The sequence below is a fragment of the Diadema antillarum genome, unplaced genomic scaffold (assembly GCF_040938485.1).
Source record: "Diadema antillarum isolate AM-2024a unplaced genomic scaffold, OU_Dant_1.0 scf00000065, whole genome shotgun sequence".
Lineage (NCBI taxonomy): Eukaryota > Metazoa > Echinodermata > Echinoidea > Diadematoida > Diadematidae > Diadema > Diadema antillarum.
Genome location: NW_027270954.1, coordinates 1,488,519 through 1,506,594, shown reverse-complemented (window position 1 = coordinate 1,506,594; position 18,076 = coordinate 1,488,519). Strand labels below are relative to the sequence as shown.

The 18,076-nt window shown below is 39.4% G+C and overlaps 2 protein-coding genes across 2 annotated transcripts in view; one reads left to right on the top strand and one right to left on the bottom strand.

The window, feature by feature from the left end:
• Window positions 1–5,875, bottom strand: part of LOC139716467 (sorting nexin-13-like) — a 49,603-nt gene extending 43,728 nt beyond the window's left edge. The window contains exon 1 of the mRNA XM_071628013.1: window positions 5,734–5,875. Within this exon, the coding sequence (XP_071484114.1) occupies window positions 5,734–5,736 (3 nt within the window). The 5' untranslated portion in view covers window positions 5,737–5,875. The remainder of the gene's footprint in view (window positions 1–5,733) is intronic.
• A 3,646-nt stretch (window positions 5,876–9,521) lies between these two features.
• Window positions 9,522–18,076, top strand: part of LOC139716427 (rap guanine nucleotide exchange factor 4-like) — a 161,814-nt gene continuing 153,259 nt past the window's right edge. Inside the window, exon 1 of the mRNA XM_071627973.1 lies at window positions 9,522–9,637. Coding sequence (XP_071484074.1) covers window positions 9,522–9,637 — 116 coding nt within the window. The remainder of the gene's footprint in view (window positions 9,638–18,076) is intronic.

Sequence of the window (18,076 nt, the reverse complement as noted above, 5' to 3'; positions counted from 1 at the left end):
TCAACATTGGAATAATGCTCCAACATAAGCAGCTACACCACTGTCCTATTGACATAGAAGAGTGAGCAATTATGTACAATACAACAATTTTCTTTGACGGATTCAAGTCTCCTCTGCCGAAAAAACTGCACAGCTGACTCCATACAGGGTATTAGTAATAACATGAATGCGCGTGTGCGTGGTTTGTACGCAACATACAACTTGTACCGCAACAAGAACGTCAGCTCGAAAAGGACCATGCCGATTTGATGTCTAATGCATGGTATTTTTAGGTTTTTAAAAAAATCATCTCAATACATTTTTTAATCAGTTTTCATATTTGTTGTATATAAGCTTAAAACAATTTATCTAAAAATAATGAAACCGCATAATAATAAATTATCACATTTTATGACAAATCATGTACGACCATTTTGAAACACTTAAATTGGTTTTCTAAGGCACTACCTCCTACCAATGAGTTGGGCATCGCCTACAGTACGTCGCACCATTTTGCAGGCTCTTGCACGATCGCTTGCAGGAATTTTTTTTTTAAAAATTGTGTATGGAGACAGTGGTGGATTTCCTTGCGTAAGAACTGGTGAAAGATTTTATTGTTTACTATTCTTAATTATCAGTATAGTAAAAATCCTCAGGACTGCCTCCCTTTAAAGAGACTGTACAGTACTGGTTAAGGTGAGGATTTAGATTTAACTTTTTTTTTTTTTTTGCGAGATGAGAAAAATATGAAAAATGAAAGAGCATGTAATTTCAAGAAGGATTCAACATTTGATGATAATTGGCCTTGAAATGGTTGAGTATATCCAAAAAAGCGATCGTAAAAAAATTGATATGCCACGACTTTTATCAAGATCTCTTTGTTTTACCTTGTTTTTGTATAGATATCTCAGCCATTTCAAAACTGATTTTCATCAAATAAACTTTTGATTCCCCTTAGAATTGTAAGCTTTTTAACATTTCATAGAGTGGTTTCTAAATCTCGCAAAATGTTACAAATTGAATTCTCACCTCGATCAGTACTGTACAGTCCCTGTAAGGACCAAATGTAGGAATAACTCAATGCAACAGCAACACTCTAATGGCAAACGTTTTGCTTTTGTGAGTTATGCACTAGGATACAGCACACGGTTGCAGATGCACTACTGGTAGGGTTGTGCAGTACTCATCTCTACAGAGCACATATTGTACAGTACAAATGTATGTACGTATTAATAATGGACATTCAAGAGTGGTAAATTGTTCAAGCAGTGGGATGGTCAAGAAGAGTATAATTCAAATTGTAAAGATCAATTAGTAGACTATTCTCTATGATTTGGGTGTGTTTTATTTGTTATTTCGCCAGATCAAATGCAAGCTTTGTGTTCATTAATAGAGGATAGATACAACCACATCAAATAGTGGATTAAAAATGACAAACACATGTGAACTAAAAACTTGACATACTTGAATGGTTAACTTTATCGCATTTAATAGACTACATTGTACAGTGTTTAATGGACTGAAGAGGGGTTGATCTACAGCTGCATGGAGTCACTACTCAGGCTAAGTGTTTCCTGGTTGTCTAGTATTTCCCTTTGAGAAACACAACTAGAATGTATTACAATGTATTATGAATCTACCTCAACCGCAGTCTAATTGTACAAGCCAAATACTCTATACTTAAAGACAATAAGGTCAAACTATGAAAGCCAGGGTGCACCAGGTGGGTTGGGGAGGATGGCCCGAGGGCCCAAGTCATTTAGTTGGCTCTTTCCAGACCCAGGCTGCCCAACCTGGTGTACCCAAATAACTCTCCATTGTATGTTCTGATTTGGAATACGGGTAATGTAATATTATATTGATAAGTTTGTGACTGAAAGCCGAATAAATAAATAAATAAATAAATAAATAAATAAATAAATAAAGATAATAATAATACTAATAATAATAATAATAACATCAACAACAACAACAATAATAATAATAATAATAATAATAATAAAGCCATGAACCAATGTCATGAAGGTGACATATCAATATATGTGATGATAATACACCATAATGACATGATGCAGAGTCACCATATCAACACTGCTTTCTAATCCTACATGAATGCAAAAAGCTGTGAGAACACATCCTTATTTGATAAAGAGAAAATATTTGGCAGCCCTTACATTTAATGTACATGTATGTGCAGTGACAAAACAAAGCAACTAAAATTAAAATCAAAACCTTTCTCTTGCCTCAGTATATGGAATCCCTTTGTTAGATGACCTCAGACTACAGGCTGAATGGATGAGTCTGCAAATATATTTAGAATATTACTTTTCTATTGTAGTCTATCAATTTTCCTGTATAAAGCTGTTTTCATAATGGTGTTACAAGGAGATAATAATATACATGTATGCCGACGAGAGATACAATTTGTATAATTCAATTTGTTTCTATGGTGTTACACTGGACTGTACGAGGATGAGGTTTGAAGCAAAATCACCATCAAAGATACTGAGGTCTTTTAAAGTCACACAAGAAATAAACTATGAACAAAGTAGAGTACAATGTACTAGTACTACAGCTTCTGTCTCCTTTGACTACTTTTTGTGGAAGCATCATCAACATTAAAAAGGTCTTCAGGAAATGCTGTCGACAAAAATTTCATTTCATCTTCATTTCACTTTTCACTTGTTGAAAATGACACATGACATTCAATATTTTTGCCACTTATCCTTGTAATGCCCCTGGAACTTGAAGACTTCTCGAATTTGTGCAGCTTCACCGTTGACTCCAGCTAGAGTCGTAGCTGAGCATGCAGCCACATGCTGCAGCACTTTCTGCTGTCCTTACAGTTTTAATGGCCACCATACACTGTAAGTCAATTTTTCCATGAACAGCCTGAAGAGAGGTTAGAGTCTCAGTGGAGTTAGTTTATAACTCCTTTATCTTTCTTAGAGCTGCTGCAGCTAGACATGTGCAGCGATGAGTGTGTCAAGTGTATACATGTAAGTGGTTTGTAGTTTGAGTAGTGTGCAGTGCTAGTGGAAGGGTTTATATACATGTACATACACCACGCATGATATGCAAGTCTACTCTGCACAAGCTTTGTAGTGATAGGATCAATTGATAATACACTGCACATTCAATGCGTCACAAAGGTGAAACTGAGCAATCCATCTCGCCTCACAGCATGCACTTCAGAATTTCTTAAATCTATCTATTTAGCCTGGTCTACACCCACTTTCATTTTGGGAGGAAACTGACATAGACCAGGTTTGCCTGGAAAGTTTCTGATAATTAAAGCCAAAATGCCTGTATCGGGTGAAGCAGAAATCTACACTGTATATTAACAATAGATATGCACCAGATCTACAAGTAGAAGCCAAACCAGATGCCACACAAAAGTATCAATAAGTACCTACAAGGCTACATACTATCATAGAGAGACCCCTTGTAGCACAGCTCTACAAAATATCAAAAATTTCTATATTCTACACCAAATTTTATGTCTTGCTCACATGAAATCAATTTCTTGGACTTATCAAATGTGAAATTACAATCCATAGCGAGCTACTACCCAACGTCCATGTCGCAAAATCTATGTTTTACTTAGACTGCAAAACCGTGTTCATTGCTGCATTAATTCAAGTTGCTTTGTAGCGAGTGCAGCATGTGTATTACCTTTGGTCTCCTGCTATGTCAGCAATCGTTTGTGTTTGTGTGCTGCTTGAGTGTACCGCCACACGAAAGACAGTGTGACTTTTTTAAGTGCAGCAATTACACTGTATAATTCTGGTAACTTCTCCCTTTACTACAGTTGTAGGCAGATAATCATGTGGAGACTATGTTACTGTAGAACGAGGAATGTTAGTGTGCATTTTAATTTCGCAAATTTCGCGAGAGCCAAGTTTCACGAAACAAAAATGCATGCTAAAGATCTTGTCTACACTATATGCATTGAATGTTAGAGGCAACTCACAAAAATTTCATGATGCAAATAAGGCTGCCGACTCCCAATTGTGAAAAATTTCATGCCGCGTACAATGTAAATATTGTGTTATAGTATTCATCGTTAATTGCTTTCCTCAACTCTGCCAACTTTGCCGCGCCACCCAAAATCAATTCCAGACAGACATTTAGTATCATCATTATACATGTAAACATTAGATTGGATAGACCATTAGACTACATCAGTTCGGGAAACCCACTCACAAGGGGGGCCCCTCCTTATAAGTAACCCGTCCCCCTTATAAGTAACCCCGTCCCCCTTATAAGTAACCCCCGGGGCACCCCTTACAAGGAGTCTCCACGCTTTTTTGCAATGCAACGCGAAAATGAAAGGACTGCGGCAATTCGCTTGATTATGTCCATAAAGCTTCACAAGTTTCCTAGTTACTCACGAAATTTGAGCAAAATCGGTTTGAGGCATCATATCTAAAATCATGGATTTAAATGCGATGTCAAACGACCCATGCGAATGCTGAAATGCGAGCGATTACTGGCGTGAGTGTCGCCAGGCGCGGCGGCGCGGCAATGCTTGAGTGCAGACGTGGTGGCTTAGCCACCTGACTGAATGAACGAAAGTCTCCGTACTCAGTCGCCACGTCTGCACTCAAGCATTGCCGCGCCGCCGCGCCTGGCGACACTCACGCCAGTAATCGCTCGCATTTCAGCATTCGCATGGGTCGTTTGACATCGCATTTAAATCCATGATTTTAGATATGATGCCTCAAACCGATTTTGCTCAAATTTCGTGAGTAACTAGGAAACTTGTGAAGCTTTATGGACATAATCAAGCGAATTGCCGCAGTCCTTTCATTCTCGCGTTGCATTGCAAAAAAGCGTGGAGACTCCTTATAAGGGGTGCCCCGGGGGTTACTTATAAGGGGGACGGGGTTACTTATAAGGGGGACGGGTTACTTATAAGGAGGGGCCCCCCTTGTGAGTGGGTTTCCCGAACTGACATAGAAGAAGTATAAAGCTTATAATGTACGTACAGCTTTTTGACTACAATATCAACACCCCAAGGACAAGGTTCAACGTCTCGTGCCAACGTTCGACCACGCGCAAAAGCGTATCGGTTTCTAAATATAGCAGGCGGTCAAATTCTTATTGTAGTCGAATTATGGGCCATTTGCATTAGTGACAGTTTGAGTTGGACTTGAATATCAAAGCAAGCCGCCCATGATTTCCAACCATAACGGCGTCCAAAATTCGACTGCCTGCTAAAACCTTGCGTGTGGTCAAAATTTGGCACGGGAGGTCTAACCTTGCACTTTTGTTTGAATTGTTTGTAAAACTTCATGCCACTTGCCATGCCAATCACATCGTCATTGGAAAAGCCTCATAACAAAGAGTCATAGCCTGTCTATAGGTGTAGATAATATAATTGTTAGTCTCTGTCGTCTACAGTACACACCTGGATTGGAATCAGCATACAGTATTCTAAATCTAAAACTAAAAGACATTTAGCACAACAACATTTGGGTAACATCAAGTCAATATCTTGCTCTCAGTTTCAGACGATTGAAATGTTTACCAGTGTTTACTATTATTGTCACCGGCGCACGAAATAGATTCTTGAGATCTACTACTTATAGACTTCATTCGTCGCACTCTCGACCTCTGCACTGCACTGTACACTCCCACTTGCACAGACCGCATTTACTATACGGGGTAACATACTACGCTACGGGACTGATCGTCCAGACCAGACGGCGTATTCCAGCTTTCGGCTGAACTAGAATTGAATTCACTCACCATTTTACGGCTCTTGCTGACAAGTGATACTTCTAGAAACCATTCTACCAGCAGGAGCGTTCATATGATGAAAACTAGCTGCATTTTGGATAGACGCGAAATATTTTTAGGGAAACCACCCACTTCAGGTTGTCGCCTCACCTCTGCTCGTAAACTCGTAGTCTCACAATTACAACACATGAATGCTGTGCTAGCTGCTCTGGGCTACCGCGCTGGGGAGACATACAGTGGTGGTATACAGTACATGGTACGTAAATACCACTACGTATCTTATGGGGAGAGAGATGGAGAGAGCGCGCACTCGTAGGTTTGATCCACAGCAAAGAAATGGTCATACTACTGTAGTCTACTTCTCGGGCTTTTGAAAAGCAATCTCACTTTTGTAATTATATACATGTATATACATTTTTATGTACTCGATAGGTAAGATTATTTGTGTGGTGTCATACTAATGAAAATTTTGACGCAGAAATTATTCTAGTTATCAATTATTGTAAAAAGCAATATTTCAGTAGTGTCTAGAGATACAATCGCACGAAGGGGGCAACAGATGGCGACATTCAAGTAATTGCGATAGCTTTCATTGACTACATTGTTGCACGTCCACTACCAGAAAATAGGAAGCGCAGGTTTGTGCTGGCAGGGGCCGATAAACTCACATTTCGTTTTCTTCTGTGCTAAAGCAGACCAAAATGTTATATTCAAATTATGAGAAGAGTGAACTATAAAGGTGAAATGGTTTGATGTTAATTTTTGGCGACACAGCATTTGCTCTAGCGACAATGTATTGTTCCTGTCCTATTTTCTCCAAGGCATCAGGATTATTAGGGTTAAGGTTATGTTTGTAGGAAGGTTTTATGTTGGCTATATAGCGTGCAGATATTTCATGGAAGCAACTGCGCCGCAGGAGTAAATGTCATGAAACCTAATTTTTACCTTGTTATACAGGAAGTTAAGTGTGCAGTCATTATATATGCGCCTAAATTTCTTAACCTGAGGGTTAGGAAGATGCGATGTTTCATACAAGTCGCTAATATTCTGGACATTCGTTTTATATTCATCTATTTTAATTAGTTATTTTGTCTTTCCACTCACCAGAGACTTTTCTTGTTGGTCAAACTAAAAAAGAAACAAAATAAAAATGAAGTTAATACGATACTTACCAACATATCTCATTAAATATATACGTACTAGACTGAGTCAGATGAATTAAAATGATATGCAATTTATATCCGTACTCGAAAAAGAAACGGGGATATCAAAAAACACCAAAGAAAGGGATGGATACCATGTTTGTATTTTCCTGTAATATCTGTCGTAGAGCTAACAGAGTATAATTTTACACGTCCATAACACACAATTTCTGATTGGATAAAACATTTTGCAAGCACAAATCTCTCTAGTTACGACAGAATCCTGATTCCTGTTTGTGACTGAAGTCTCCTAGATATTATGGTATAACTCCTCACTGCAGGAAATCTTCTTCAATATCCCAATATCAATTTCGAGCGGATTAGCCCTGAAGCAATAACTCATGATGAACTACAAGATAACCATCTACGTATCTATACGCGTTTATAATGTGCATCAATATTCATTGTGTTTTTTTCCATTACATTCTTTGTATAATGACAATCCGTGGAATGGAAATGAACGATGGTAAGTAAACGGTTCTCTTTGATGTTCCTGCTTCGACTGATAATTACTACCCCATCTGTCTGTGCATATGAAGATAAGCGTTTCCATTCAGGGCAGTAAATGGCTATTATGGGAATTCTGATCGAAGAGCGTATACAAGATGTTTCAGTAAGGAACTCTTGATGGTGTGGTATTCCTGATGTATGTATGTATGTATTTATTTATTTGTTTGTCTATTTATTCACTTGGTTATTTATCTATGTATTTGTTTATCATTATAGTTTCCTTAGTGCCACTATCTGTATACGGGGTTTCTTCAACAGAAAGTCACTTTATGATCTCCCTCTCTCTTTTTAAAGATATATTTTAGCCAGCTTGTTGGCTTTTTGGCAAGGACAATGTTACTGTAGCTCGTCTCTATCCTCGATCAGTGCCAATATCTTCACTTTTTAAGTTCAACTCTATTTTCATATTTCCACTTTCTGAATGAAATTTAAAAATGATTGACAATAATACAAGTAAGAATACAATATATAGGCCTATACAACCATGTCTTTTGATTGAATATAAAAAAAACACATACTAAACACAAATGTACATGGTCATATCGTGACTAATAACGAAGGTGCCACAAGGAAATAACAGAAATATGATGGGGCCTACACAAAAGCTGTAACGCTTGTAAAACTGTATGGATTCCCAAATTCATAGGCGTGGAATTATACGGAGAACGGATATGTTTATCTTGACCAACTAAAATTTTACCAGTACAACAAAAGTCTATATTGCTCAAACTAGACTGTACGGATCTCGCCATGTTTGAAAAAGAATGCTATATCTAATATATCGTTACCATTAAATAACTTAATGCTGCGGATGAACACAAAAGACTTCAACCTGTGAGATTGTTACAAGTCACACCCCGCTAGCTTTTTAATTTGTCGGTATTCCCCGTGAGAGTGCGTTGAGTTTAATTTGGCCTTGAGATATAGGCCCTATATGATAATTGCTGTCTGCTGCAGTCGAAGTGATATTAATCCAAGCTGCAACGATCATACATATCGAAGCTATATAATGTGGAATTTTAATACTGTGACACTATATCACATCATCTGATTGGTTTTTGTCATTTTTCTGTGACCTTTTCTGTGACCAAAGTGTGAAAACCATAAAACCTCGCAAATCTGTAATGTTCTTTCCCACCTTATGTCTGATTTTTGTTAAAATTTCGATTTTCCCCTATTATTTTGAACATGAAGTGGTCCACCCTATGCCCTTCAATTTCCAGCGCCTGTAAGAGAAGACAATAATTATTATATACACGCATACCATCTAGGTTTATGTTTTCATATTATCATGCTAAGATGATTATAGAATTCTCGATGGTTAGGCGGCGGTCGGTAACCTATACAGCCAAATGTGAAATATGAAACACAAAGTAGAAATGAAGAAGAATGGATTGCGAGGGTAAAACTGAGAGGAAAGAGAAAATCGCCTATAAAATAAGGTGAAAAAGGAAAGGAGTATGTGAGTGAAATGTGAGAAAGATAGTAAGAAAATAATGGAAACGGGGAAATAAACTCTAGATTATTTTTTTACGATTTTTATAAAAAGAGAAATAACAACAGAACAAAAAAGCTGAAATGAAAGGGAAAAGGAAAAAGAATAATGGATAATCATCGGTCCAATGCAAACGCATGCTTGACGCGCTCTATCCAGCGGCGAACCTTTACGTACCTCCCCCCACTGGTTCAATTCATCATTTTCAAGATTCTCTTCTCCCCTCCATCTCCGGTGTGAAACGCATGAAGGAGAAACGGTTGCACGAGGTTATGCATGCATGTACGAATGGGTGTACGCGCTCTTGCCGAAAAGCAAGAGAGCTATTGAGCAGACAGCAGGCTGATGCGCTACGCTGCAATACAACCTGCCGAGCGGGAATCAGGTTTCATCAGTAAATGGGCGGACAGACGATCGAAACGAGCGATCCTCCGCGCTTTGCTGTAGGTGGCATATCATCCATAAGGTGTTTTCTAGCAGCGAATTATTGCTGGATTTTCGTTTCAGCACGAATGTCAGTGAGAAGTGGTGAAAGTGTTGGATATTTAGTTCGTAATTTTTAAGTTTCACTCATTCTTTGGAGTTGGGCAATGGCGAGTCAACCTCACCAGGCCCAGTCCTTATCACCGGCGGGATGCAGACGGGCTGCTTCACCGCACCGCCCGCTCAAGATGTCCTCGGATTGGGCTCTTAGGCTGGACAAAAAGTAAGTTTTTCCACAAGAACTCGTAAATCATTGATCACAATTTCTTTGGGACAGCTCTATCAGTACACAAGTCATTTTTGACCCAGACTCTCTGTTGTTTCCCAAGTTTGAGATGTTTCAACTATTTTCCCCATCCTTTCCCACATCCCTCACAGTTCACACAGTTATATCTCTATTTCTGGCATCTCACAATCTCTTCCATCTCACAATCTCTTCCTCTCTCTCTCCTCATCACTTCCTCCTTTTCTTCCTCACTTCACTTTCTCTACTCCTCAGTCTTATCCCCCTCTCTCTTCTTCCCTTACCTCTTCCTATATACCATTCTCCATCTGATCACTTCTGAGGCCATTGTCCTCATCAAGCATTTATTTGCTATGCCTATGGTCTCCTGTACCTGGTTCTGTTATATTTACAGTTGCTAATTTGTCTTTTGAATGACAAGTTATATGTGATTCTTAAGTTTACTTACACATGAAACAACAATTGATAATGTGTTCATCTTCATTTTGTATTATCAGGGAGTAATAAAGTATACTTGAATTGATCATTTACCTGTTTCAGCTGTATTCGATTAGTTTGTTCAATCTATTGATTTTATGTTACATTTGAAGAGTTTGTTCGCAAAAACCGATAAGTCCATTTTTGAAGATTTTGAAGTACGGTCTCTGTCGTAAAGTACAAAATGATACCTTTTAAATGATATATTGGTCACTACATATATACATTTGTGAAGTTATGGTCAAAAGAAGCAAAAAATTTCTTATTATTCTCTATACTTTTCTTGACCTTTAATCGCAATATCTCCATTTGGCAATTATGATGGACTTATCGGTTTTTGCAAACAAACTCTTCATTTATGTATGAAAAGAAATGCAGAAGTAAAATCAGTTTATCAAAACCTTTTTTTCTTTATTCCACCCCTCTGTCTAATCCCCCTCTTTCTCCTTCCAGCATCTCCTCCTGCCATTCTCCATCACCTTACCATCTTTATCCCATACCCCTGTCTAATCCCCCTCATTCTCCTTCCCTCATCTTTTCTTACCATTCTACATCACCTTGTCTATCCCACTCATCTGTCTAATCCCTATCTTTCTTCCTCTATTATCTCTTGTTACCATTCTCCATCTTCTTACTTCTTTATCCCATTTTTCTGTCTAATCCCCACTTTTATCCTTCCCTCATCACCTCCTACCATTCTCCATCACCTTACCTTTCCTACCCCGCTCCTCTGTCTAATCCCCCTCTCTCCTTCCAATCTTTCTCCAATTCTCCATCATCTTATTTTTCTATCCTACTCCTCTGTCTAATCCCCCTCTCCTTCCCTCATCTCCTCCTACCATTCTCCATCACCTAACCTTCTCTCCAATCCACTCCTCTTCCTAATTCCCCTCTCCTTCCGTCATATCCTCCTTCCATTTTCCATCATCTTTATACCTTCTCTACCCCTCTTCTCTCTCTAGTCTCCCTCTCCCCTTCTCTCATCTCTTCCCACCATTCTCCATCACCATTGTTTCTGAGGCCAATACCCTCATTAATCGTTTGCTTATGATGGTGGTCTCCTATATTTCTGTCATATTTAGAGTTATTTACTTTGCATTTTAAATGGCAGGTACCCTATCCCTTCTATCTAGTTCCCCTCTCTCCTTTCCTTGCTTCTCCCCCTTTTTTCTATCATCTCACATTCTCCGTCACCCACTATTCACTAGTCCCTCTCTCTCCTTCTCTCTTCTCTTTCTGCAATTCTCCATCACCTTACCTTCCTTATCCCACTCCTCTGTCTAATCTCCCTCTTTCCTTCCCTTATCTCCTACCTCTTTCCATCACCTAACCTTCTTTATCCACCCTCCGTCTAATCCCCTCCCTCCTTCCCTCATCTCCTACCTCTTTTCATCACCTTACCTTCTTTATCTGACTCCTCTGTCTAATTTCCCTCCCTTTCTTTAATCATCTCTTCCAACATTCAGCATCACCTCCTCTGTACCATCCCACTCCTCTGTCTAATCTCCCTCTTTCCTTCCCTCATTTCTTGCCATTCTCCATCACCTTACCTTCTTTATCCCACTCCTCTGTCTAATTCCCCTCCCTCTCTTTCCTCATCCCTTCACCCATTTGGCATCTCCTCTTCTATACCCCACTCCTCTGTCTAACCTTTCTCCTTTTCTCTTCTCCTACAATTCTCTATCACCTAACCTCCTTTACCTTTCTCCTCTGTCTAATCCCCCTATTTCCTTCCATCATATCCTCCTACCATTCTCCATCACCTTACCATCTCTATATCCCACTCTTGTCTAATCCCCCTCTTTCCTTCCCTCATACCCTCCTCTATACCATTCTCCATCACCTTACCTTCTTTGCCCTTCTCCTCTGTCTAATCTCCTACTTTCCTTCCCTTATTTTCCTACCATTCTCCGTCACCTTACCTTCTCTACCCCACTCTTCCTTCTAATTTCCCTTCTCTCTCCTCTCATCTCTTTGCTACTATTCTCCATCACATTATCTTCTCCACTCCTCCGTCTGTCTACTCCCATTCCCTTTACCCTTCTCACTTCTGCCTCCTGTTCTATCCATACCCTCTCCATTCTTCTTTCTTATTCCTTTCTTCCATTTAACCTTACTCCATTGATGTCCCTTTATCCTATACTATAATACTCGAAGTTGTTGTTGTTGTCGCGGCCTTATGTATTTCCTGTTTTATTTCGGCGTTGCTGGTTTCTCTATCTCCTCCCGAGCCGTCGGCTCCGGGCAGTTGCGACCGGTGCCGTCGGCCGCAGGAGAGTATCCTACATCGAATGGCGTGGGTTTCGTCCCCTCTCCGCCTCCGTGTCGACGTCGAGGACGAAAAAGAAAAATTAATTAGCTACATGCATAATGCATTTTTGTGCGTGACGAAAGAGCCGAGCGTTTCAATATTCACGGAACCTGCGCTGGCCTCCTGCTTTCTCGATCTTCCATCTTTTAGCTTGCAGAGACACTGGGGGATACTAAAGATGATGGTGCAGCGAAATCTCTGACATCTTCCGGCGGACGCGCACGCACACACACAATGTACTTCGCAGAACTCTATACACACTCTACACTGTGTGTATATAGTTCTGTGATGTACCTTTGCCTCCGCCTGTTACGTGTACTGAATGTATTGACGATGGTTTCACGAATTTGTGTGTGCGTGACATGGACTACAAGGGCATTTACGTACAGTTCGCCATTATTGGCGTCCCCAAATGAAAACAACGAACGTTGGTTATGTAATTGTATTTTGCACAACTGCAGAATACTATATGCAGCTCAGGTACGTCATTTAGTTTGCTCGCCGTTTGCTCTCAAGTCCGGTGTCATTGTACGCAGACTGTTTAGGACGCGGCTAAATATATTTGCCGATCGTACCCTTACATATCAGATTACACGCGCAGCTGTGTCCATTCGTTTACTGCAGAGCTGCTGTAATCATACATATTCATAAGATGAGCGGACGTAGAGGAAAACCTCGCTTTGCCGACCGCCTATTTTTAAAATTGCAAGTGGAAATAGAATGTGTGGTTCTATGGTCTATCAAACCAAGTTTTGGTGACAAAAAAAAGAGGGAGCAAATGAAGACGAATGCAGTGATGTATATATTCTTCTTTCTTCCATAACATGGGAAAAATATTAAAGAAAAAAAAATACGAGGTCGTGAGAACCTACTCCCACGGGTGCCTATTAAACCTGATGACTATGATCTCCCCCTCCCCAAATAATAATGATGATAATAATAATAATAATAATAATAATAATAATAATAATAATAAGGATAATGATAATAATGATATAATAATAACAATAATAGGAGCAATAATTGTAGGCCTAATATTAATTATGATAATGTACAATCTGAAGCAGATGTAGTTCTATATTGATATGATATATCAAGCCAAGTTTTGGTGATTAAAAACAACAAGGAGGGAGCAAAATTATGAAGACGAAAATATCTTATTTTTCTCTCATAACGTGGGGAAAAGAAACATGAAAAAAAAACACAAAACAAACCGAGGCCTTGAGACCAGCCGTGGATTCCCGCGGGTGCCCGCGTGGATGCAAGAGCAGGGGGTAATCAAAGTCATAGTGTTAATATCTTCCCGTTTCAACGGGAACAACCTGTGGGCAGAACTTTCGGGGAATCTCATTTGCGTTTTTGGTAATTTTTCCCTGAATGTTTTTGTTTTTTGCCCTGCGGAGGTGGAAATGTGTGTGTGCGTGAGGGGGGGGGGGGGGAGGGGTGAGGGGCAACAAGACAACTGTTGGACTTCAACGGGTGCAAATAACCCCTCGAAACTCAAGTTCTATAATAAAAGCAAGTAGTGGCGGGAATGATCCCTACCAATGGACCGGATCGCCTGGCATATACTACAAAAATGTATTATAAAATTTCTGGGAAGGGTGGTCATTTAGAAGACAGCACAATTAACGAAAGAATGAGAAGACTTTTCTTTTTATTTCTTCAATAAAAATGTGCAAAATCGTATTATGAGAAAAAAAATAAAACCCCTCAGACCCGTGGATTTCCACGGGTGCTGCTAGTGAAATATAAACGTAAATGTATCTCTCACTTTCCTAATGTTGTTGCATTCATTGTAAAGTCATGTTAACTTGTCAATATGACCACAGGTGTATCTGTAAATGTAACCACAATAAAAAAACAACAACTTTCAAAACAATGGGAAATTCAATTTCTTGACTACTCCTGTTGTCAATGGGTATTCGTCACATGTATACATCTCTCTCTTTATGCGCTCAATTTATGTCTAATAAAAAAACAAAGTGCCCATCAACCATGTTTTGTTGGGTGAAGTTACCATCTACTGTAGATTTTCCCTCTATGAGTTTTACTTTTCTTTAGTAGGCCTACACAGAAATAGATTTTATCTTTTTTCAAGCAGATGAATTGATGTTATAGTTGGATGAAACATTTTGTTGATTTGCAAATTAATTGAAATTGTACTCTGTGTTAGGAAAACAAAATGTGGAGCAGAGATAGTGCCTGGGTAACAGAAAAGGGCCCTTTGGATGTATCGTAACTTTGTAAAAAGAGATACCCAGTATGGTTCATACTGTGAAACAGTCTTCATTCGAGTATAGTTAGTTCAGAGATAATTCAGTTCAGTTCAGGTTATTTTGTTTAGCACAGAACCTGCTTCAGACAGTGGCTGTTCTTCATCTGGTCCATGCCCGATAAAAATGCATGTACATCATTATATATTATACAATAACAGAAATAACAATACAAATACCCCCCCCCCCAAAAAAAAAAAAAAAAAAAAAGAAAAAAGAAAAAAAAAAAGAAAAAAGAAAAAAATAAATTCATTATCTAGACTGCAGATATCAGTTACATTTTTCATGTTACATCATTTTCACAGGAAGACAGGAAGAGAGCATTGACATCAATAGTTTGTGATGGAAATAAACTGGCTTTAATAGTGCTATACTACGTTTTTAGTTATTATACCTGCTTCTTCAGCTTTTCTTTCTTTTCCTTCAGTAAAGTCTTTTATGTACCCTCTGGTCCATCTTATGATATGTGATTTATTGATACTTGCCATAAAACAATCTTTTTTCTTTGGACCTCATAACATTTCTTATTTCCTCTGGTATTCCAACATGACATTTCCATTAATGATCAGGAAGTAAAGTAGTCAACTGTGTCAAACTTTTATTTTTATTTTTGTGTGTGTATCTTCACTCAGGACATATTGTCACAAATGTACACACTAGTAGTTATGTACATATGTATGATGTACTGTATGCATGGCTGTTTTAATGTGTATGTACACAGGTTGACCAGATTAATGGAGAACATTCTATGTGGTATAGATATAGTACATACAGGCTGACCAGATAAGTGGAGAATTTTCTAGGTGGTATACAATGTAGCTATACAGTACATGCATGTAACAGGAAATACATTATAGCTCACTCAATCTAGAATGATTTCACCCATTCCAGAAAGTTCTGGGAAGTGCTTACATGTTTGGCTGAGTGAGGCACTGTCCCTGTAGCCCAATGTGATTGGTAGTTATTCTTGGTAATGATGTTTTGTACATAGTTAGGCAGTGAGTCATCCAGGATTCCTGGAACTTGGACTAGCTAGAATGTGTGGCCCCAGGTTGGAGAGAGTTATAGAATGTGCTAGAAGGGGTGAATAGATAGTATATAAGCTAGAGAAATTCTGCAGTAGGCAGAGTACCCAACACCTCTGCTCTGAGAGTTACGTCACTTCTGGCTCTGAAGCGACTTGTTAGAGTCAGTCCTGTGTTACCTGCTGACCTGTTATGTTTGTGGAGATAAGGCCTGGGAGACATTTTGCCTGCAGAGAATTAATGTGCCTTCATTGGACTCCATATTTTAATGTCAATGGACATTGCTACGGCAAAGCTGTGATGGGCTGGATTCCTAGCTGGACAATATAAAGTGAATCATCATTCAACGCATCGACTGGACGTGGTCGTTGGATTCTGCACATTTCGCTGGGAATATTATACGGTGGATCTATTGTGGACATATACCCTGGATTTATAACGCGGACTATTGTAACCTATGCCTCTGGATTTACGTCGAAGGAATCATTCATCGGTGCATCGCGGATCATTCGTTTGTGCATCGAGCATCGTATTTGGACATTTCCAGGGATATTGCGTGTAATGTGTACGTAAGTGATTCCATTACTGACTTATATTTGTTTCTATTGATCATTATTGTACTGATGTGAAACCGATTACCAGTCTGTACCTACAATATCACTGTTAATAAACCGCCTGAACATCAGTTGATTGTTTCTTTTGTGCGATCATTCTCGGAGTGATTTTGGTCGTAACAAAATTGGGGGCTTGTCCGGGAAGTGAATTTAAAGCCAAAACTTAGAATTTGGAACGTTCCGGAATCTAGAATATTGGTACAGACAAAATACCAGCTGAGTTGATTGTTCACCTGTATATTGTGTGTAATACATCGTGACAATGTCAATCAGTACAATGGATGTTCAGGCATTTGTTCAGAGGACAGATTTGTCCCTCAAAGATTTGCAAAGGTTACGCAAATGTGATTTGACTGCTATTGCACAGCATTTAAATGTAGATGTTCCACAAGGTGCAAGAAAGGCAGAGATTCTTGACTTAGTAGCTGGTCACATGGAGCTCAAAGAAGAAATTGACACTCCAGATCAAGCTCAAATTTCTGATCAGACACGGCTTGAGCTTGCTAAATTGGAAATAAAGGAGAGAGAAAGAGCAAGGGAATTAGAACTGGAGAAAGAGAAGATGAGACTAGAACTGGAAATGAAGGAGAGAGAGAGGGCAAGGGAATTAGAACTGGAGAAAGAAATTGAAATGAAGAAACTTGAAGTGGAGCAACAACTGAAATTGCGTGAGATGGAATTGACTCATGCACAGACTGTTGGAAATCATGAAAGGGCTCCCTCTGAATTTGATTTGGCCAAGAACATTCGACTGGTGCCAAAGTTTGAGGAAAACAGAGTTGATGCATATTTTGTGTCATTTGAGAAGGTGGCTAACAGTTTGAACTGGCCACAGGAATTTTGGCCCTTGCTCCTTCAAAGTGTGTTTGTCGGCAAAGCAGCCGATGTGTACTCATCTCTCTCTGAAGAGCAATCACGTGACTATGCTACAGTCAAGAAAGCAGTGTTGAATGCTTATGAGTTGGTGCCAGAGGCGTACAGACACAAGTTCAGAAATTCGTACCGCAGACCAGGCCAGACACATGTTGAGTTTGCTCGTGAAAAAGAAATGATGTTTGATAGGTGGTACAGGTCCCTGAAAGTGGATCAGGATTTTGATAACCTACGTGAGGTTGTTCTCTTGGAAGAATTCAAAAAGAGTGTTGCTTTCAGTGTGAGGTCACATTTGGATGATCACAAAGTGACAAGTTTGCATAAAGCAGCCTTGATGGCTGATGAGTATGAGCTGACCCACAGAAATGACAACAGACCACCTTTCAGGAATTTCTCTGGAAATAAGAGAGACAAAAATCAGTCGAGCAATCCAAAGAATGCTGGTCCTGAAAAAGGCACGAGTTCTGAAACTTCATCGGCACCAAAGCCTCAATCTGACAAAGGGTCTAGTACAAGTGCAAATGTCATCAAATGTTTTCACTGTAACAAGACAGGGCACGTAAAGTCACAGTGTTGGAAGTTGCAAAACGGTGCAACAAAAGAGGTGGGATTTGTCATGTCAAAAAGTGTCCTACCAGAAAACAGTGTCCCGTTCAGTGAAACACAGGCCATTGAAAGTCAATCTCCCAAATTCAAAGATAGGCTGAAGCAGGTGGATGAGAGCTATCGTAGCTTTTTGTTTGATGGTGAGGTGACCCCATGTACTTCTGGTGAGGCAGGTAAGCCAGTGGTCATCCTGCGGGATACGGGGGCCTCTCAGTCATTGATGGTGGATGGTGGTA